Below are 17,248 nucleotides of genomic sequence, written 5' to 3'. Positions count from 1 at the left end.
GTCCCCCACTACCTCTCTGAAAAAAGAGTTAGCTTATAGCTCCAGTTAATAATTCCTGGGTGTGACAGTGTTTCAACCTACAAACTCCCTTGGAAGTCCTCTAGCCTGCCTGAATAGGTTCTTCCGGCCACATGTGATTGCTCAGAGCCTCCAAACTGTGAGAGGCATGAGATGTTCTAAACTGTCTAAATACAGATTCCTTTGAGCAGTCAAAAGATTGATTAGAAATTGTATTGGTGAAGGGATTTTCACTTGTTGGGCCAATGTTTGCTGCTAAGTCTCCATATCCCTTACCTGCTGTGTCCCTGGCAGTGTATTGATTAATATAATTGGTTTAAATAGTAGCTTTAATGTTTGTAACCTGGGACCCTTGAATTAATTCTTTTTCTTGTTATAGCCCACCACACCTTTGCTCTGTAGGAATGCAACTTTATCTAATGCTTTTTGGAGGCTGGCGCCTGACTTGAGAATAATCACCTTTAGAGAAAAAGGCCTCCGGGCCAGAAGATGATGCAAATCACCTAAACTTTTGCATATGATATGTTTGCAGGAAGAAAGCCTGGCTTACTGCATGACTCTACCCCATCCCCCATTATCCTCTATGCATAACTTAAGGTATAAAAACTACTTTGGAAAATAAAGTGTGGGCCTTGTTCACCGAAACTTGGTCTCACCATGTCGTTCTTTCTCTTACCTTCTGGCTGAATTATTCAGCCTCTTTTCTCCACTGAATTTCCTCACTGAGCTATCCTTATTTCAGCCTCTTTTCTCCACTGAATTTTCCTACTGAGCTATCCTCATTCTATTACTCTTTATATCCTTAATTAACGTTTAATTAAGCAATTGTTTCCTGATCTTCGCCGACGCCGTCCCGCTTCGAATTCCCTGGATCCACCGGGGCTGGACCCCGGCACTCCCTAGTCCATTTAGCTGTGGGAGATGTTAATATGATAAGTGCCATTTCTTTCAGAGGTTTTGCTTGGGCAAACTGCATGTGCCGAGCATATTAGTATTTATTGAATACATAAGTGAATATTCAAGTGATTGATAAGGAAGCTTTACAGAATTTTTTGTACAGGGTAAATAGAGTTTCATCATTTTTCATAACAAGCACCTACTATATTAATTGCCTAAAATGTGCCAGGTTAAGTTTAGTTCTGAAGGTAGCTTATTTGCCTTGTGAGAGTTTCGGATGTTACCTTCCTTAACACCTAATATGGTTGGAGAGTAGTTGTACATTCAGGAAAGTCATTCATTTCAGCAAATAGTTACTTGGCTTTGTGGGAGGCACTCTTCTACGTGCTTGGGAACAACACAGATGAATGTTCCTGCTTACAGTTGTGGGAACTAGCTAGTAAGCAGGTGAAATTTATAAAGTAGCAATAGTGATTCACGTCATAGAGGAAGGGGAAATAGGAAAGGGGGTTGGGCAGATTGGGATTGGAAGCAGAGACACTTGTTTTATTTATTTATTTATTTTTTGACACTTGTTTTAAAAAAAGAACAGGGAACTCCTAACTGAGGTGACATTTGAATAGAGATCAAAGAAAATGAGAGCCATTCATGTGTATAGAGAAAGAGCTTCCCAAGCAAAGAAAATAACAGGTGCAGAGGCCCTAAGACAAGAGTGTTTACATGTTCAGGGAACAGCTTGGCTGGGGTGGACGTAAGCAAGGAGAGATGAAAGAAATGGAGGTAAGAGAGAGGTAGCCAGGGGTCAGGTCATATGTAGACCGTTGCAACGTCTTCAACATTTCTTGGAGCTAGGAATTCATTGGAACGGTTTTGAACCACACGTGTTGTGTGGTCAGATGCGCTGGAAGAGGCTTCTGGGTGCGTTCCTTGGTGGTCCAGTGGCTAGGGCTCTGCACTTCCATTATAGGGGCACGGGTTTGATCCCTGGTTGGGCAACTAAGATCCCATATGCAGAGTGGTGTGGCCAAAAAAATAATTTAAAAAAAGCTTCTGACTGCTTTGTTGAAAATAGATGAGAAGTTTCAAGAAAGAGCAGGCTGAGGAGGACTTGGATCTGAGTGTATTTTCCAAGTAGAGCTCAGGGTTTGCCAATAGAGTCCATGTGGAGCTGGAAAGAGAGGAGTCCAGGATGACTCCCACGGTTTTTCGCCTGAGCAAGTGGGAGAATTCTCCAGCACCACAGTTCAAAGGCACCAATTCCTTGGTGCTCTGCCTTCTTACAGTCCAGCTCTCACAACCAAGTGTGACCAGTGGGCAGACCACAGCCTTGACTATACGGACCTTTGTCGGCAGAGTGACGTCTGCTTTTCAACATGCTGTCTAGGTTTGTCATCACTTTCCTGCCAAGAAACAGTCGTTTCTGATCTCATGGCTGCAGTCACCGTCCGCAGTGATTTTGGAGCCCAAGAAGAGGAAACCTGTCACAATTTCCACCTTTTCCCCTTCTATTTGCCATGCAGTAGTGGGGCCAGATGCCATGATCATAATGTTTTTAATATTTAGTCTTAAGCAGGCTCTTGCACTCTCCTCCTTCACTCTCATCGAGTCTCTTTAGTTCCTCTTCACTTTCTGCCATTAGAGGGGTATCATCCACATTTCTGAGGCTGTTGATGTTTCTCCTGCCTATCTTGATTCTAGCTTGTAACTCATCCAGCCCAGCATTTCTCATGATGTGCTCAGCGTACAGGTTAAACAAACAGGGTGACAGGAGACAGTTTTGTGGGCCTCTAAAAATGTAAGAAATACTCTGAGCTCGTAGTCTATAGTCTGTGGTCATACTTTGCGGCTCTCTGCTTTCCAGGGTGGGGGGGTTTGCTATATGTCCTGTGAGATCTTAGTTCCTGGAGCAGGGATTGAACTTGGGCCCTTGACGGTGAAAGCAGCCCTAACTACTGGACTGCCAGGAATTCCCACTGCCCCCTGCTTTATACTGGAAGTCCTTAGCAGAAGCTCTGGACAAATAATTTGCATGGAGTCCTGTTAGTTTTTTAAAGTATCATTTTTAATGGTACATGTATATAGTGCAGAATTCAGATGATTGTATGTAAAGTAAACGTCCCTACCCTGCCCACTATCCTGCCCCTCTCCCTGAAATGCATCATTAATACCAGATTCTTGTGTATTCAGGAAGTTTTTCTATGACAGGATGAACCTGAATGTACATATGCTCTCAATCTTAAATTTAACTAGGTTCTTTTTCCTTTAGGTCAGAACTATGAAATGTAATAAGTAATACTTGTACCACTTCGACGTTACTGCCTTCATGTCCAAATCCAGCCTTCACTGCCTGCTCTGCAGTAGGGGATCTGGACCTTGGAAATACCCCTGCCTTGTCAGCAGGAACCGTGAAAAGCTTCGCAGTAGAGGGTGCTGTTGATAGGAGGGGCACGGGCCTACCTCTGGGTCCAGTGTACCTCTCCAGCAGGTACATGGAGCTCATGGTCTCTACACCATGTGCAGCACCTGGCTTCTGCAGTACCTGGTGGCCAGCAGCACTTAGCACCCCCAAAAAGAAGGCTTCCTCTGGCACCCCCAAAGTTTCTAAGCAAAGTGCTCCAAGCTTACACCTTCTTGGGTTGCAGCTCTTTAATTTAGCCAACCTTTGTTGTCCATGGCTGTGCCTTCTCTCTTGAGGTCCAGATCTCAGTCCTGGGGTCAGTCCTTTGGGTGCTCTGTCGCACCCTAATGTGAAAAGCCAGTAGGCTATTCCCTATGTCCATGCTTGGAGTAACAAGTAATCCTTGTTACTCCAATTGCCTATTACAGTAAATAACTCTTAATAGTAAACTCCCCAAGTTACTAGTTGGTTTCTGTCTCCCAGTTGGACTCTGATACAGTACTTAAAACCTTTCTGATTACAAAAGTATTAGATATAAAATCAGACAAGAAGATAGTCCTCAGCTTCCAGTAATCTCACTCTACAGAGCAATTATTCATGTGGTAATGCTAAACTAATTCTATATTTTAAATACAAAACAGGCGCTTGTAAAACAAAAAACAGTACAAAAAGGAAAAAGGAATGCCTTCCTATCCCTTTTCTAATCATTTAAAATGGTTACCACTGTTAAAATTTTTCTTGTATATTCTTTGCAGAAATTCTTAATGCATCTAGAAACATGAGAGTACATTTTTTAAACAAATAGAATCATAACCATATATACAGTCCCTATGTTTTGTGGTAAAAATAAAAATTAGTGTAAAAGAATGGTTGTTTTCCAGCTTACACTAGCATTATGAATTTAGAATGGCCTTCTAGCCATTCAGAACACTCCACTGATTAACTAATAGTGAAATTTTGGACACAGGCACAGATGTAGACATTGACGTCAGATATAATACCTGATATAATACTATATATATATAGTATTATATATATTATATATACTATATATATTATAATACTATATATAAAGTCACTGACAAAATATGTTCTTGAGCAAAGTGGATACATAAGACTTTAAGGCCATTATAAATGTATACGTTAGATTCTCAAACATCTAAAAAAACATTGATACTCAGTATTTTTAAAACTGCAGATTTAGCTAATTTCCAATGATGCTAAATTCTAAACTACTTTCTGCTTCTACAATAAGCACTGAATCAAAGGTCTCTAGAATATGAGCATTTGCCCTAAATCCTATTTCTTCTGCAGTAGATAAAAGGAAGGTATACATAAACCCTGCCACACTAAATTAAATGTACAAAAACAGACACTACAAGGATTAAGGAATATCTCTTGTCACACCTATGTGTGAAACAGATGCAGTCCTTAAATTAGCCATTTTGTAATAACTTGAATATTCCTTGCGTATTGTGGCTTTACGATGGATACACCATTCTCCCCACCCCTCCCTGTGGCTTTGTTACCGTTTACCGAAGTTAGCCTGAAAGCCCTATATGACCTGAGTAATGAAGAGTTGGATGTGTAAATTTGATTAAAGGGCTGATCTTTGATTGGGGAGGATCATTTAGGGACTTCAGAGTCACTGGTAGTACTCTGTTTCTTAAGCTCAGTAATGGGTAAGCAGGCTGTTTGGGGTTTTTTATATTAAATGCTTTATGCATTTTACTCTTTTGTATGCAGCATTTAATAAAAAGTTTTTGGATAATTAATATTACCCAAAATTTTATCCAACAGTTTTTAGAATTATTGACAAAAATTTTCTTGATTTAGTAGATTTTAGCTAATAGGTTCCTGAATGATTGGAGAGAATGGCAGTGTCCATTTCCAGGAAAGGATGAAATGTTTAGACTGAGGGTGCTTTTTTATCGTGGCAGTAAGCAGTGTGATGTCTTCTGCATCCAGGAGCCAACTTAACATGTTAAGTCTCAAGAGGCTTGGCAGCCGTAACACACATTGACTCAAAGACTTGACTGTTGCAGCCTGAACTTTGATACATTCTTTGAAATGCCTGGAAATAGTTAACTCTTGCAAGCTAGGCAGGTTGTCCAGTGTTTGAAAGAAGTTTCTGTATCCTTCCTCTGTAATCTTGTGGTTCATTGAAAAATCAAGATGCTTGAGTTTCTGGAAACCTCCATTGATTGCTACCTTGGCTATAAATATAAAAGCAAAATATTTATGAGAACAGAATCATAGGGACTTCAATTTTAATACTGGTAGGCTAGATTATTTTAACGCACCTCTTCTCCCACAATCACTTAAAATAGAAAATGCCCAATTTTAATAAAAATATATAAATTTAATAATACATTAGATTTACTTAAAAACTATATTTTTATAAGAAACACTTTAAGTGTAAGAACATAGATTAAAAACAAAAGTGATACATCTCTAAATAACTGGTGTGGCAAAAAAATGAACAACTAAAATTAGAAAATATTTTGAATTGAATGAAAATATGACACTAAAAACTTGTGAGAGAGAGAGCTAAAGCCAAAGTTAGTGCTCTAACTGTCCACCTCGGGACATTAGGACATTAAAAGGAATGAAAGAAGAAAGAATGAATTTAGAACAAAAATAAAAAGCAAATTATATCCAAAGAAAGTACCAGGGGATAATAGAGGTAAAGGCAGAGACAAATGAAAAATGTGTAGGGAAATAGGCACAGGAGAACATCCTGCGTAGGATTCCATGACATATTTTCAAAATGGGTAAAATTAATCTATGGTGAAAGAAAGCAGTATAGTGGTCACCTTTGAGAAGGAGGGGGAATGTAGTGTCAGAAGGGACACAAAGGAAGCTTCTGTAATGTAATCTATATTGTAGTCTAAAGAGTAATTGTTAGCCAAGTATAAGTAGCAAGACAGTTCACTTGAAAATCCATTAAGCTGTATACTTAATTTTGTACTTTTCTTTATGTGTATTAATTTTCAATTTAAAAAAAGTATATGCTGGACTAGATGAAGCACAAGCTGGAATCAAGATTGCCAGGAGAAATATCAATAACCTTAGATACAGATGACACCACCCTTATGGCAGAAAGAGAAGAAGAACTAAAGAGCCTCTTGAAAGTGAAAGAAGAAAGTGAAAAACTCAGTTTAAAACTCAACATTCAGAAAACGAAGATCATGGCATGCGGTCCCATCACTTCATGGCAAATAGATGTGGAAACAGCGAGGGACTTTATTTTTTGGCTCCAAAATCACTGCAGATGGGACTGCGGCCATGAAATTAAAAGAGGCTTGCTCCTTGGGAGAAAAGTCATGACCAACCTAGACAGCATATTCAAAAGCAGAGACATTACTTTGCCAACAAAGGTCCGTCTAATCAAAGCTATGGTTTTTCCAGTAGTCATGTATGGATGTGAGAGTTGGACTATAAAGAAAGCTGAGCACCGAAGAATTGATGCTTTTGAAATGTGGTGTTGGAGAAGACTCTTGAGAGTCCCTTGGGCTGCAAGGAGATCCAACCAGTCCATCCTAAAGAAAATCAGTCCTGAATATTCATTGGAAGGACTGATCCTGAAGCTGAAACTCCAATACTTTGGCCACCTGATGCAAAGAACTGACTCATTGGAAAAGACCCTGATGCTGGGAATGATTGAAGGTGGGAGGAGAAGGGGACGACAGAGGATGAGATGGCTGGATGGCATCACCGACTCAATGGACATGAGTCTGAGTAAACTTTGGGAGTTGGTTATGGACAGGGATGCCTGGTGTGCTGCAATTCATGGGGTCTCAAAGAGTCAGACACGACTGAGCGACTGAACTGACTGATAAAAAGGAGTATACGGAGGGTATGTGGCCAGCTGTCTGAAACACTACAGGTTAAGAGTGGACTTGAAGGTTTGTACAGTCTCAAACAGGAGGCTATCTTTTACTCCCAAATCTGACCAGAATGAACCAAAAATCCACAGAACATTAGAGGGAACATTATGATAGAGAAAATGAGGAAGTGGGAAGTGGGTTGAACATTTTTAGAGAGGAAAATGTTTTTATAGACATTTTGCAGCAGAAAGCTTGAGTAGTACCACTGGCTTTCATGTGAGCTGAGTTTATCTGAGGGTAGCTCACCAATTTCTACCACGCTGTCATCATCCAAAGTCTTGAAAAACTGGAGAACTTGGAGACACTGAAGATGCTGACACTGCTGGATGATCAGTTTGGCCATTTGATGAATCCCATCCCCAGTGGGAAGGATCAATTCTTCCAGGTTATTTAAAGAACCTAAAGCGTAGGCTAATCAGAAGAGACAAAAAAAAAGAGAAAAAACTATGTTCTGTGTTCCCAAATAATTGTAATCCAAAGCGTCAAAATCTATACATTCTAGGAGGTTCCACGTAGCATAGAGGCTGGAGAAAGGGGTCAGCCTACACCTTGATCTTCATTGCTGCCTCTAGACAACCAATCTTCCGTCCTTCCCCAGTCAGCCTCCTGCCCTGAAGTCCCAAAGTTCAGAATGGACTTCACATCCCCATTCCCTTTTTTTTTTTTTAAACCACTGGACTGTCAGAGAATTCCCAACTATCTCCTCTTTCAGACCAAAGCTTCTACTGGACTCTCTATTAATGCCAGCTCCTCAATGCTTTTAGCCCCCTTCCCTTCTGTGATGCTGTCATCCTCAGTGATTTCTAGTACTAACTTCACAATCCACCACTCTCATAACTTGCCTTTTCACTTTGATCCCTCCTGAGTGTGATACAGTTTAGATCACTTGATCCCCAGAAAGTTCTCTACTTCTGCGGCCTCATACCTGGACATGTTTTGAACACTTTCTAGCATAAAACCACGTAGCAGGCTTTTCCTTTCGCTGTCCCAGTTCTTACATCAGCCATTTCTTCAAGGACCCTGGTTCCTTTTAGGGAGGCCAGTATTTAGAAGTCAAGATCTGGGTAGTTGGTATGCTCATTACTACTAGGGTACTTTTGAGTCTCTGTTGACTGAGCTGAGGGATGTATATACACGTATGTATAGTGAGATATACAGATATGCCCATATCTACCTATATAGGTTAAAAACCACAAGTCCACACCAGTATTTCCAATTCTAATTTAAGACCTCAAAGTTCCTTCTAGCCTCCCCTTGTGGGCTTCCCTATTTGCTCAGACAGTAAAGAATCCGTCTGCAATGCAGGAGACCCAGGTTCAATCCTGGAGTTGGAGAAGACCTCCTGGAGAAGAAAACGGCCACCCCCTCGGCCCCTGGTCTGGCCTCTTCGGCCCCAGCCCCACGCCCCTCCCCTGCACACACAGCTGCCTCCAAAGATGGACAAAGGGGAAGGAAGAGACCCAGGTGCTCCTGAAGTGTGCTGAGTTTGATAGCACTACTGCTGTATGCGTCTCTTCTCTACTGACTGTCCTTGTATTTTCCTGGGTTAAAAATAAGACAACAAGCTCCATGTCACCAAACCGTGACTCTGATTACAGTTCTGGCTCCCCAGAAATGGAACCTTAAACTAGTCCCTCAGGAATGGACCAATCAGCATCTGCCATCCCCATCACCTAAAGGAAAGTAACCTTGCGATGACTGACGGGCATTTTTGCCTACTTTAAGTCATTTGTCACTGCTCCCTTCTGCCTATAAAAGTCTTTCATTTCGTACAGCTCCTCAGAGCTAGCTCCCTTCTGTCTGCTAGAGTGAAGGCTGTCTGATTCAGAAACATTTTTGTTGAAAAAAATTCTTAATTTTTAAAAATACGCTTATCTTCTAATACCTGTTAGAAAATTTTCCAGAGCATACATGGTTATTATAATCATAAAAAATAAGTAGAAAAGGTAGTTTCTATAGTTATCATTTTGTTAAGTCTAGGTGTTCACATAGAGTGTTCATAACTTTAAAAGGTAGTTTTCCCCATATTCTGGAAAACTTTGAAACAACAGGCATTTAACTTGTTTGGGATGGATACCTGGCAATAAAATTGCATAGTGCTCTGGGTGTTCATTGGAAGGACTGATGTTGAAGCTGAAACTCCAATACTTTGGCCACCTGATGTGAAGAGCTGACTCATTTGAAAAGACCCTGATGCTGGGAAAGACTGAGGGCAGGAGGAGAAGGGGACGACAGAGGATGAGATGGTTGGATGGCATCACCAACTCCATGGACATGGGTTTGGGTGAACTCCAGGAGTTGGTGATAGAAAGGGAGGCCTGGTGTGCTGCGGTTCATGGGGCCGCAAAGAGTCAGACACGACTGAGTGACTGAACTGATAACAAATATTCTAAGAAATGAATTGCTTTAAGAACATTGCTTTGAAAGACATAAAGTGAAATCAAGGCATTTGGAGGGTAAAAGTTGAGCAGCACTATCCCTCCCTCCTAATGACCAAGGGCAGCTAAAACATTGTAATTTATTATAGCTAATGCAAAATAGGATTTTGTGGAGGGAAAGGATCAAGAGTAAGTAAAAGGTACTGTGTTATAAACATACCAAATTTTTCAGCTGTTTCCTTATCTGGAATATATTGGATCCCAAGTTTTAATATCTTCAGAGAAGTAAAATTTGGCAAGACAATGACTATAAAAGGGAAAATTAAAATTTAGTTATGTCAGCTACATTTCTTATACCAAAAAGTAATGTATTTATAGAGTATAAAGGGGCTTCCTTAGTAGCTCAGTTGGTAAAGAATCCACCTGCAATGTGGGAAATCTGGGTTTGATCCCTAGGTTGAAAAGATCCTGGAAGGAGGGCATGGCAACCTGCTCCAGTATTCTTGCCTGGAGAATCCCCATGGACAGAGGAGCTTGGCAGGCTGCAGCCCATGGGGTCACAAAGAGTTGGACATGACTGAGCGACTAAGCACAGCAAAGAGTATTTCAAAAGTGATAGAAATTACTATAATTCAGATTGAATTGATTCGTATGGCTTAACTAGATAACACAAATCTTTACTCAGGAAACAGTTCTCATAACTAGAAATGTTTAAACATCTATTAAGGAAACAAATATACCTTATTTGAAAATTCATTTACGATCAGATATCTATTGCAATGGTTTTGTTCTCTGTCATCAAATGCATGTTTTAAAATTTGACTATTAAAAATGATTCTGTCCATAAAAGCATCTTAAACCAAAATTTTACAATTATAGCTCTTACCAAATGGGTTGGCTTGAAAAAATTGTCCAGAAAACTTAATTTCTTCAAGTTTCTTGCGGGAAGCAAGTGCAGTCACAAGAGATTCAAAATCCGAAAAGCTATTACACTCCAGATGGAACACTTGAAGGTTTGGAGAATTCTGAACTAATCTGACTGTCAGATAAAATATCAGATTTCAGAAATCAGAGATTGAAAAGTTCTATCTGAATTAACCATATAAAATTAATAAAATTAATTTATTAATTTGTTTCAGCAATAGTGAATCGAAATAAGGCATCATGATGTAATGACTCGGGCTTAGGTTCAGGTTCTGTAACTAACTGATAAAGAGTATATTTACTGTATTGTAATATAGTAACTAACTGACGTGCTGTGTGAACTGTCGTTACGGACCCTCTCTGGGGATCCATTTTCTCCTCCATATAATAATGGCATTGACTCAGCTTTAATATCCTAATATCCTAATGTCTCTAGTTTGCACGTGACGTTTACACTATAGAAACACTATGCAAGGAAACATAAAGTCAGGGACAACTCTGAAGCAAAACCTAAATTTGATGAAAAAATTGCTGAGAAATATAAGAAAACTACACTTCCAGCTTCAGCTACAAGGTTTTTTTGCATGCAAATCTGCATGTCAGTTCACTAGCGATTTGTCTTTTTTCACTCAGTCTCTAGTGTTTAGTCTAAGTGTTTAAACTTGGTGTTTAAGGAACTGATGATGCCTATGTCACCTTGCTACATGACATTTAAGAAAGATAGCTGTACACATTGTTCATTAACCAAGAGAATAGGCTGGTGAGAAACAGGGAAGTGCCTCTGATTACTACTAATCAGCCGATTTCCTTCCTTCTGATCTGGTAGATCACTAAGTGGCAATGTAAGAGCAACTTGAAAACAGTGAGAGAACTCTACAAACTACTTTTGGAGAGGCAGTATACTCTGCTTAAGAGCTCAGACTTAAGAGTTAGAATTCCTGTGTTTGAATGCAAATTTACCATTTCGTTTTCTGGGTGACCTTGAGCAAATTAATTAATTTCTATAACTCCGTTTTCCTATGTAAAATGATTAGTTTACCTTGTAGAATGGGTATGAATGTTAAATGAGTTAATATTTATAAAGTGCTAGAATAATTCATAGCATGTAGTAAAGGCTCAATTATAAATAGCTCTCTGCTTTTTTAGTAACAATGAGTGCTGTTCCCACAGTTTACCTGGATTATAGGTTATACCCTCAGATCTTCAACTCTTAATTATTGGCCAGGTAGCTTTTCCAGATGATGTAAAAGCAAGTAAATCAAAGTGCCACACTTACCTAATTTGGAAGGACTGCACTTAGATGAAATTTGGATCAATAATTTCTCCATATGGTGGAGATTTAGGAATTCTTCAGAAATGGCTGAAAAAACATCTTGTTGCAGATTCACAGACAGTTCTTTCAGGCACAAGAATTTGTCCAAACTAAGAAAGAGTTGGTCTAGAAAGCAGCACACAGTTTCCTGTTATTAATTTAAAGAGTTCCAAATGGAAATTTTCAAACTGTCATTTGGATTCATCAAGCTATTTTCATATTTTCAAATGAAAACTTTTCACATACCATAAGACATTCTTTTTTAGGAAGCGCATATATGAAAATAATGCTTTTTGTAGCATTTACTAGTATGTTGACTAAAAAAATATATGCACACCCTAAAAGTATGAGAATTATTTTATCCACTGGACGTTCTTAGGACGTCAAGTCTGGGAGGCAACATCTCAAGTAAGCCTAAGAAAATTGCTCCAAGGAGATTAGGGGGAAGCAGTTTTGCAACAAAGGGCAAAAGATTACTGTCAATAAAGGAAAACCAAATGTCTCAAAGAATTTAGCGCTTTTCTATGTATGGGAAGATGCAAGAGTCCGGGCTCACTGAAATCATTCCTTTGATACGCACCTCGGCTATCTGGAGCCAGTATCCTGTGTTTTCCCATCCTGAGTTTCCTCAAGCTGCACCTTTGGGGTGGCTGCAGCCTAATGCCTGCTAGATAATAGGTATTCTTTGTTTCCTTCCTGAGTTTCCTCAGGGCTCGCCCTCATGGGTGTAATTGCAATTGCTGATGACTATAACACACTTTGTTTACTGAAATGGCAGGCAATATTTTCTTTCTCATCTACTATATAAAAGTCCTGTATTACGCTCTGGATTCAGAAAAATGAGACATCTCAGTGAATGGGGCTCAGACAACTGAATTTCTCCATGCAAAAGAAGTTCAGCCACCGCCATATATGAAATTAGCTCAAAATGAATCAACTACCTAAATTTAAGAGCTAAAACCGTATAACACTTTAGAAGAAAAGATGACTTTGGACTTGACAGTGGATTCTTGATATGCTACCAGGAGCATTAGCACAAAAGAAAAAGAGACAAATTGGACTCAGTTGGAGTTTGAAACTTTATAGATTGAAGGACATTACCAAGACAGTGAAAAGGGAAATTTACAGGAGAAAATGTTTTATACACATGACAATAAAAATTATATGTAATTACACTGTGATTATATAATATATAAGGAATATATTCTTTCCCAAAGAAAGGCAATGCCAAAGAATGCTCAAACTACCGCACAATTGTACTCATCTAACCCGCTAGTAAAGTAACGCTCAAAATTCTCCAAGCCAGGCTTCAACAGTATGTGAACCGTGAATTTCCAGATGTTGAAGCTGGATTTAGAAAAGGCAGAGGAACCAGAGATCAAACTGCCAACATCTGTTGGATTATCGAAAAAGCAAGAGAGTTCCAGGAAAACATCTATTTCTGCTTTAATGACTATGCCAAAGCATTTGACTTTGTGGATCACAACAAACTGTGGAAAACTCTTAAAGAGATGGGAATACCAGACCACCTGACCTGCCTCTTGAGAAATCTATATTCAGGTCAGGAAGCAACAATTAGAACTGGAACAACAGACCCGTTCCAAATAGGAAAAGGAGTACGTCAAGGCTGTATATTGTCACCCTGCTTATTTAACTTATATGCAGAGTACATCATGAGAAACCCTGGGCTGGATGAAGCACAAGCTGGAATCAAGATTGCCTGGAGAAATATCAATAACCTCAGATATGCAGATGACACCACCCTTATGGCAGAAAGTGAAGAGGAACTAAAGAGCCTCTTGAAAGTGAAAGAGGAGAGTGAAAAAGTTGGCTTAAAACACAACATTCAGAAAACTAAAACCAAGGCATCTGTTCCCATCACTTCATGGCAAATAGATGGGAAACAGTGGAAGCAGTGAGGGACTTTATTTTGGGGGCTCTAAAATCACTGCAGATGGGACTGCACCCATGAAGTTAAAAGAGGCTTGCTCCTTGGAAGGAAAGTTATGACCAACCTAGACAGCATATTAAAAAGCAGAGACATTACTTTGCCAACAAAGATCCGTCTAGTCAGTTCATTTCAGTCGCTCAGTCAGGTCCGACTCTTTGGGAACCCATGAACTGCAGTGTGCCAGGCCTCCCTGTCCATCGCCAACTCCCAGAGTTTATTTAAACTCAAGTCCATTGAGTCGGTGATGCCATCGAACCATCTCATCCTCTATCGTCTCCTTCTCCTTCTCTGGCGTGCTGCAGTCCATGGGGTTGCAGGTGCGCACAAGGTTTGTTTGAGCCCTCTGAGTGTTTATGGCGCAATGGGGTTTGATTCTGAACGTGATTTCGCCCCTCCTACCCTCTTGCTGGGGCTTCTCCTTTGCTCTTGGACATGGGGTATCTCCTCAGAGCTGCTCCAGTGGCTCTGCACAGCTGCCGTGCAGCCGCCGCTCTAGCGACTACTATCTTGCTGAGGCTTCTCTAGCCGCCTAGTCAAGGCTATGGTTTTTCCAGTGGTCATGTATGGATGTGAGAGTTGGACTATAAAGAAAATTGAGCACTGCAGAATTGATGCTTTTGAAATGTGGTGTTGGAGAAGACTCTTGAGAGTCCCTTGTACTGCAAGGAGATCCAACCAGTTCATCCTAAAGGACATCAGTCCTTGAATATTCATTGGAAGGACTGATGCTGAAGCCGAAACTCCAATACTTTGGCCATCTGATTTGAAGAAATGACTCATTGGAAAAGACCCTGATGCTGGGAAAGATTGAAGGCGGGAGAAGAAGGGGATGACAGAAGATGAGATGGTTGGATGGCATCACCAACTCAATGGACGTGAGTTTGAGTAAACTCCAGGAGTTGGTGATGGACAGGGAGGCCTGGCATACTGCAGTCCATGGGGTTGGGCAAAGGAACAAACAACCCAACCTAAAAATGGGCAGGAGACCTCAAGAGACATGTCTCCAAAGAAGACATATAGATAGCTAACAAGCACATAAGATGCTCAAAATCACTGATCATTAGAGAAATGTGAATCAAAGCTATAATGAGGTATCACCTCACAGTGGTCAGAATGACTATCATCAAAACGTCTACAAATAGACAAAAAACAAAACAAAAAATGTCTACAGACAATAAATGCTGGAGAGGGTGTAGAGAAAAGGGAACCCTCCTACACTGTTGATGGGAATGTAAATTGGTATAGCCACTAGGGAGAACAGTTTGGAGGTTCCCTAAAAAACTAAAAATCGAGCTACAAGCCAGCAATCTCACTCTTGGCCACACATCTAGAGAAAACTCTTATTCTGAAAAGATACATACACCCCAATATCCATAGCAGCACTATTTATAATAACCATGACATGGAAGCAACCTAAATGTCCATCAAGGATGACTAGATAAAGAAGATGTGATACACATACACACAATGAGATATTACTCAGCGACAAAAAAGAATGAAATAATGCCATTTGCAGCTACACAGATGGACCTAGAGATTATCATATTAAGTGATGTAAGTCAGAAAAATGAATATATGATACCATTTATATGTGGGCTCTAAAAAAGTAATACAAATGAATTTATTTACAAAACTGAAATACACTCACTGACATAGAAAATAAATTTATGGTTACCAAAGGGAAAAGAGGAAGGAGGGAGGAATAAATTAGGATTTTGAGATTAATAGATACACACTGTGTATAAAATAAGCACCTACAGTATAGCACAGGGAACTATATCCAGTATCTTGTAATGATCTACAGTGAAAAAGAATCTTAAATATACATACATGTGTGTATACACACACACACACACACAGTCTGAATCACTTTGCTGTACTCCAGAAACTAACACAACATGGTAAATAAACCACACTTTCATTTTTTTTAATGGACAAAACAATTTAATAGACTCTCTTCAAAAAAGATATACTACTGTGAAGAAGGCTGAGCACCGAAGAATTGATGCTTTTGAACTGTGGTGTTGGAGAAGACTCTTGAGAGTCCCTTGGACTGCAAGGAGATCGAACCAGTCCATTCTGAAGGAGATCAGCCCTGGGATTTCTTTGGAAGGAATGATGCTAAATTTGAAACTCCAGTACTTTGGCCACCTCATGCGAAGAGTTGACTCATTGGAAAAGACCCTGATGCTGGGAGGGATTGGGGGCAGGAGGAGAAGGGGACGACAGAGGATGAGATGGCTGGATGGCATCACCGACTCGATGGACATGAGTCTGAGTGAACTCCGGGAGTTGGTGATGGACAGGGAGGCCTGGCGTGCTGCGATTCATGGGGTCGCAAAGAGTCAGACACGACTGAGCGACTGAACTGAACTGAACTGAACAGCCAACAAGCACATGAAAAGATGCTCAGTAGCATTTTAGTCATCAGGAAAATGAAAATCAAAACCACAATTAGATATAATTTCACACCTACTAGGATGTCTCTGATTTAAAAAAAAACAAAAAAAGCTTTGAGATGTGAAGAAACTGGAACCCTGGTACATTGTTTGTAGGGATGTAAAATGCTGCAGCCAGTGTGGAAAACAGTTTGGAGGTTCCTTGAATATTAAAATAGAATTACTATCATTAATATGATCCAATAATTTCTAGGTATAAATCAAAAAGAATTGAAAGCAGGGTCTTAAAGTAACATTTGTGCATCCATGTTCACAGCAGCTTTAGCCAGAATAAACAGTGCAAGTGTCCATCAACTGATGAATTGATTAACAGAGCATGATATATTTGTTGTTTAGTCACTAAGCCATGTCCGACTCTTTGTGGACCATAGCCCACCAGGCTCCTTTGTCCGTGGGATTTCCCAGGCAAGAACACTGGAGTGGGTTGCCATTTTCTTCTCCAGGAGATCTTCTCAACCCAGGGATAGGACCCATGTCTCTAATATTGGCTGGTGGATTCTTTGCCACTGAGCCACCAGGAAAGCCATTGTATATATATATACAATGCAATATTATTCTAGCTATAAAAGTAGTGAAGTTCTGACACAGGCTACAACATGGACGAACCTTAAAAACATTATGCTAAATGAAAGAAGTCAGACGCACAAGGACAAAATATTGTATGTATTCATTTATATGAAGCAGAATAGACAAATTCACAGAGACCTCAGTGGCTGGGAAGAGGAAGGGGTTATTTAATAGGTACAAAGTTTGGGATGATGAAAAGGTGGAAGTGAATAGTGACGATGGTTCACAGCACTCTAATTCTACTTAATGCCACTAAACTGTATACTGAAAACTGTGTTTTATCATAATAAAAATACTTGAAAAAAGTGAACAAAATTTTTCTAAATTTGAAGATAAATATCAACACAGATTCAAACAATGTTCAGTGTCCCTCAGGTAAGATATAAAGCAAAGCACTGCTAGGCATTTAATAAACTGCTGAAAATCAAACCCATACTAGCAACAATCAGAAAAT

General features: G+C 39.9%; 1 protein-coding gene across 1 annotated transcript in view; it reads right to left on the bottom strand.

Annotated features, from left to right (window-relative positions):
* Nucleotides 1-1,458: 1,458 nt before the first annotated feature.
* LOC102285488 (general transcription factor IIH subunit 2) overlaps nt 1,459-17,248 on the bottom strand; it is an 85,336-nt gene continuing 69,546 nt past the window's right edge. Inside the window, exons 14-18 of the mRNA XM_070357560.1 lie at nt 11,782-11,943; nt 10,468-10,620; nt 9,802-9,888; nt 7,450-7,614; nt 1,459-5,529 (exon numbers count right to left, since the gene is read on the bottom strand). Coding sequence (XP_070213661.1) covers nt 5,156-5,529; nt 7,450-7,614; nt 9,802-9,888; nt 10,468-10,620; nt 11,782-11,943 — 941 coding nt within the window. The 3' untranslated portion in view covers nt 1,459-5,155. The remainder of the gene's footprint in view (nt 5,530-7,449; nt 7,615-9,801; nt 9,889-10,467; nt 10,621-11,781; nt 11,944-17,248) is intronic.

This window comes from Bos mutus, chromosome 20, assembly GCF_027580195.1.
Source record: "Bos mutus isolate GX-2022 chromosome 20, NWIPB_WYAK_1.1, whole genome shotgun sequence".
Lineage (NCBI taxonomy): Eukaryota > Metazoa > Chordata > Mammalia > Artiodactyla > Bovidae > Bos > Bos mutus.
This window is presented reverse-complemented; position numbering and strand designations above follow the sequence as displayed.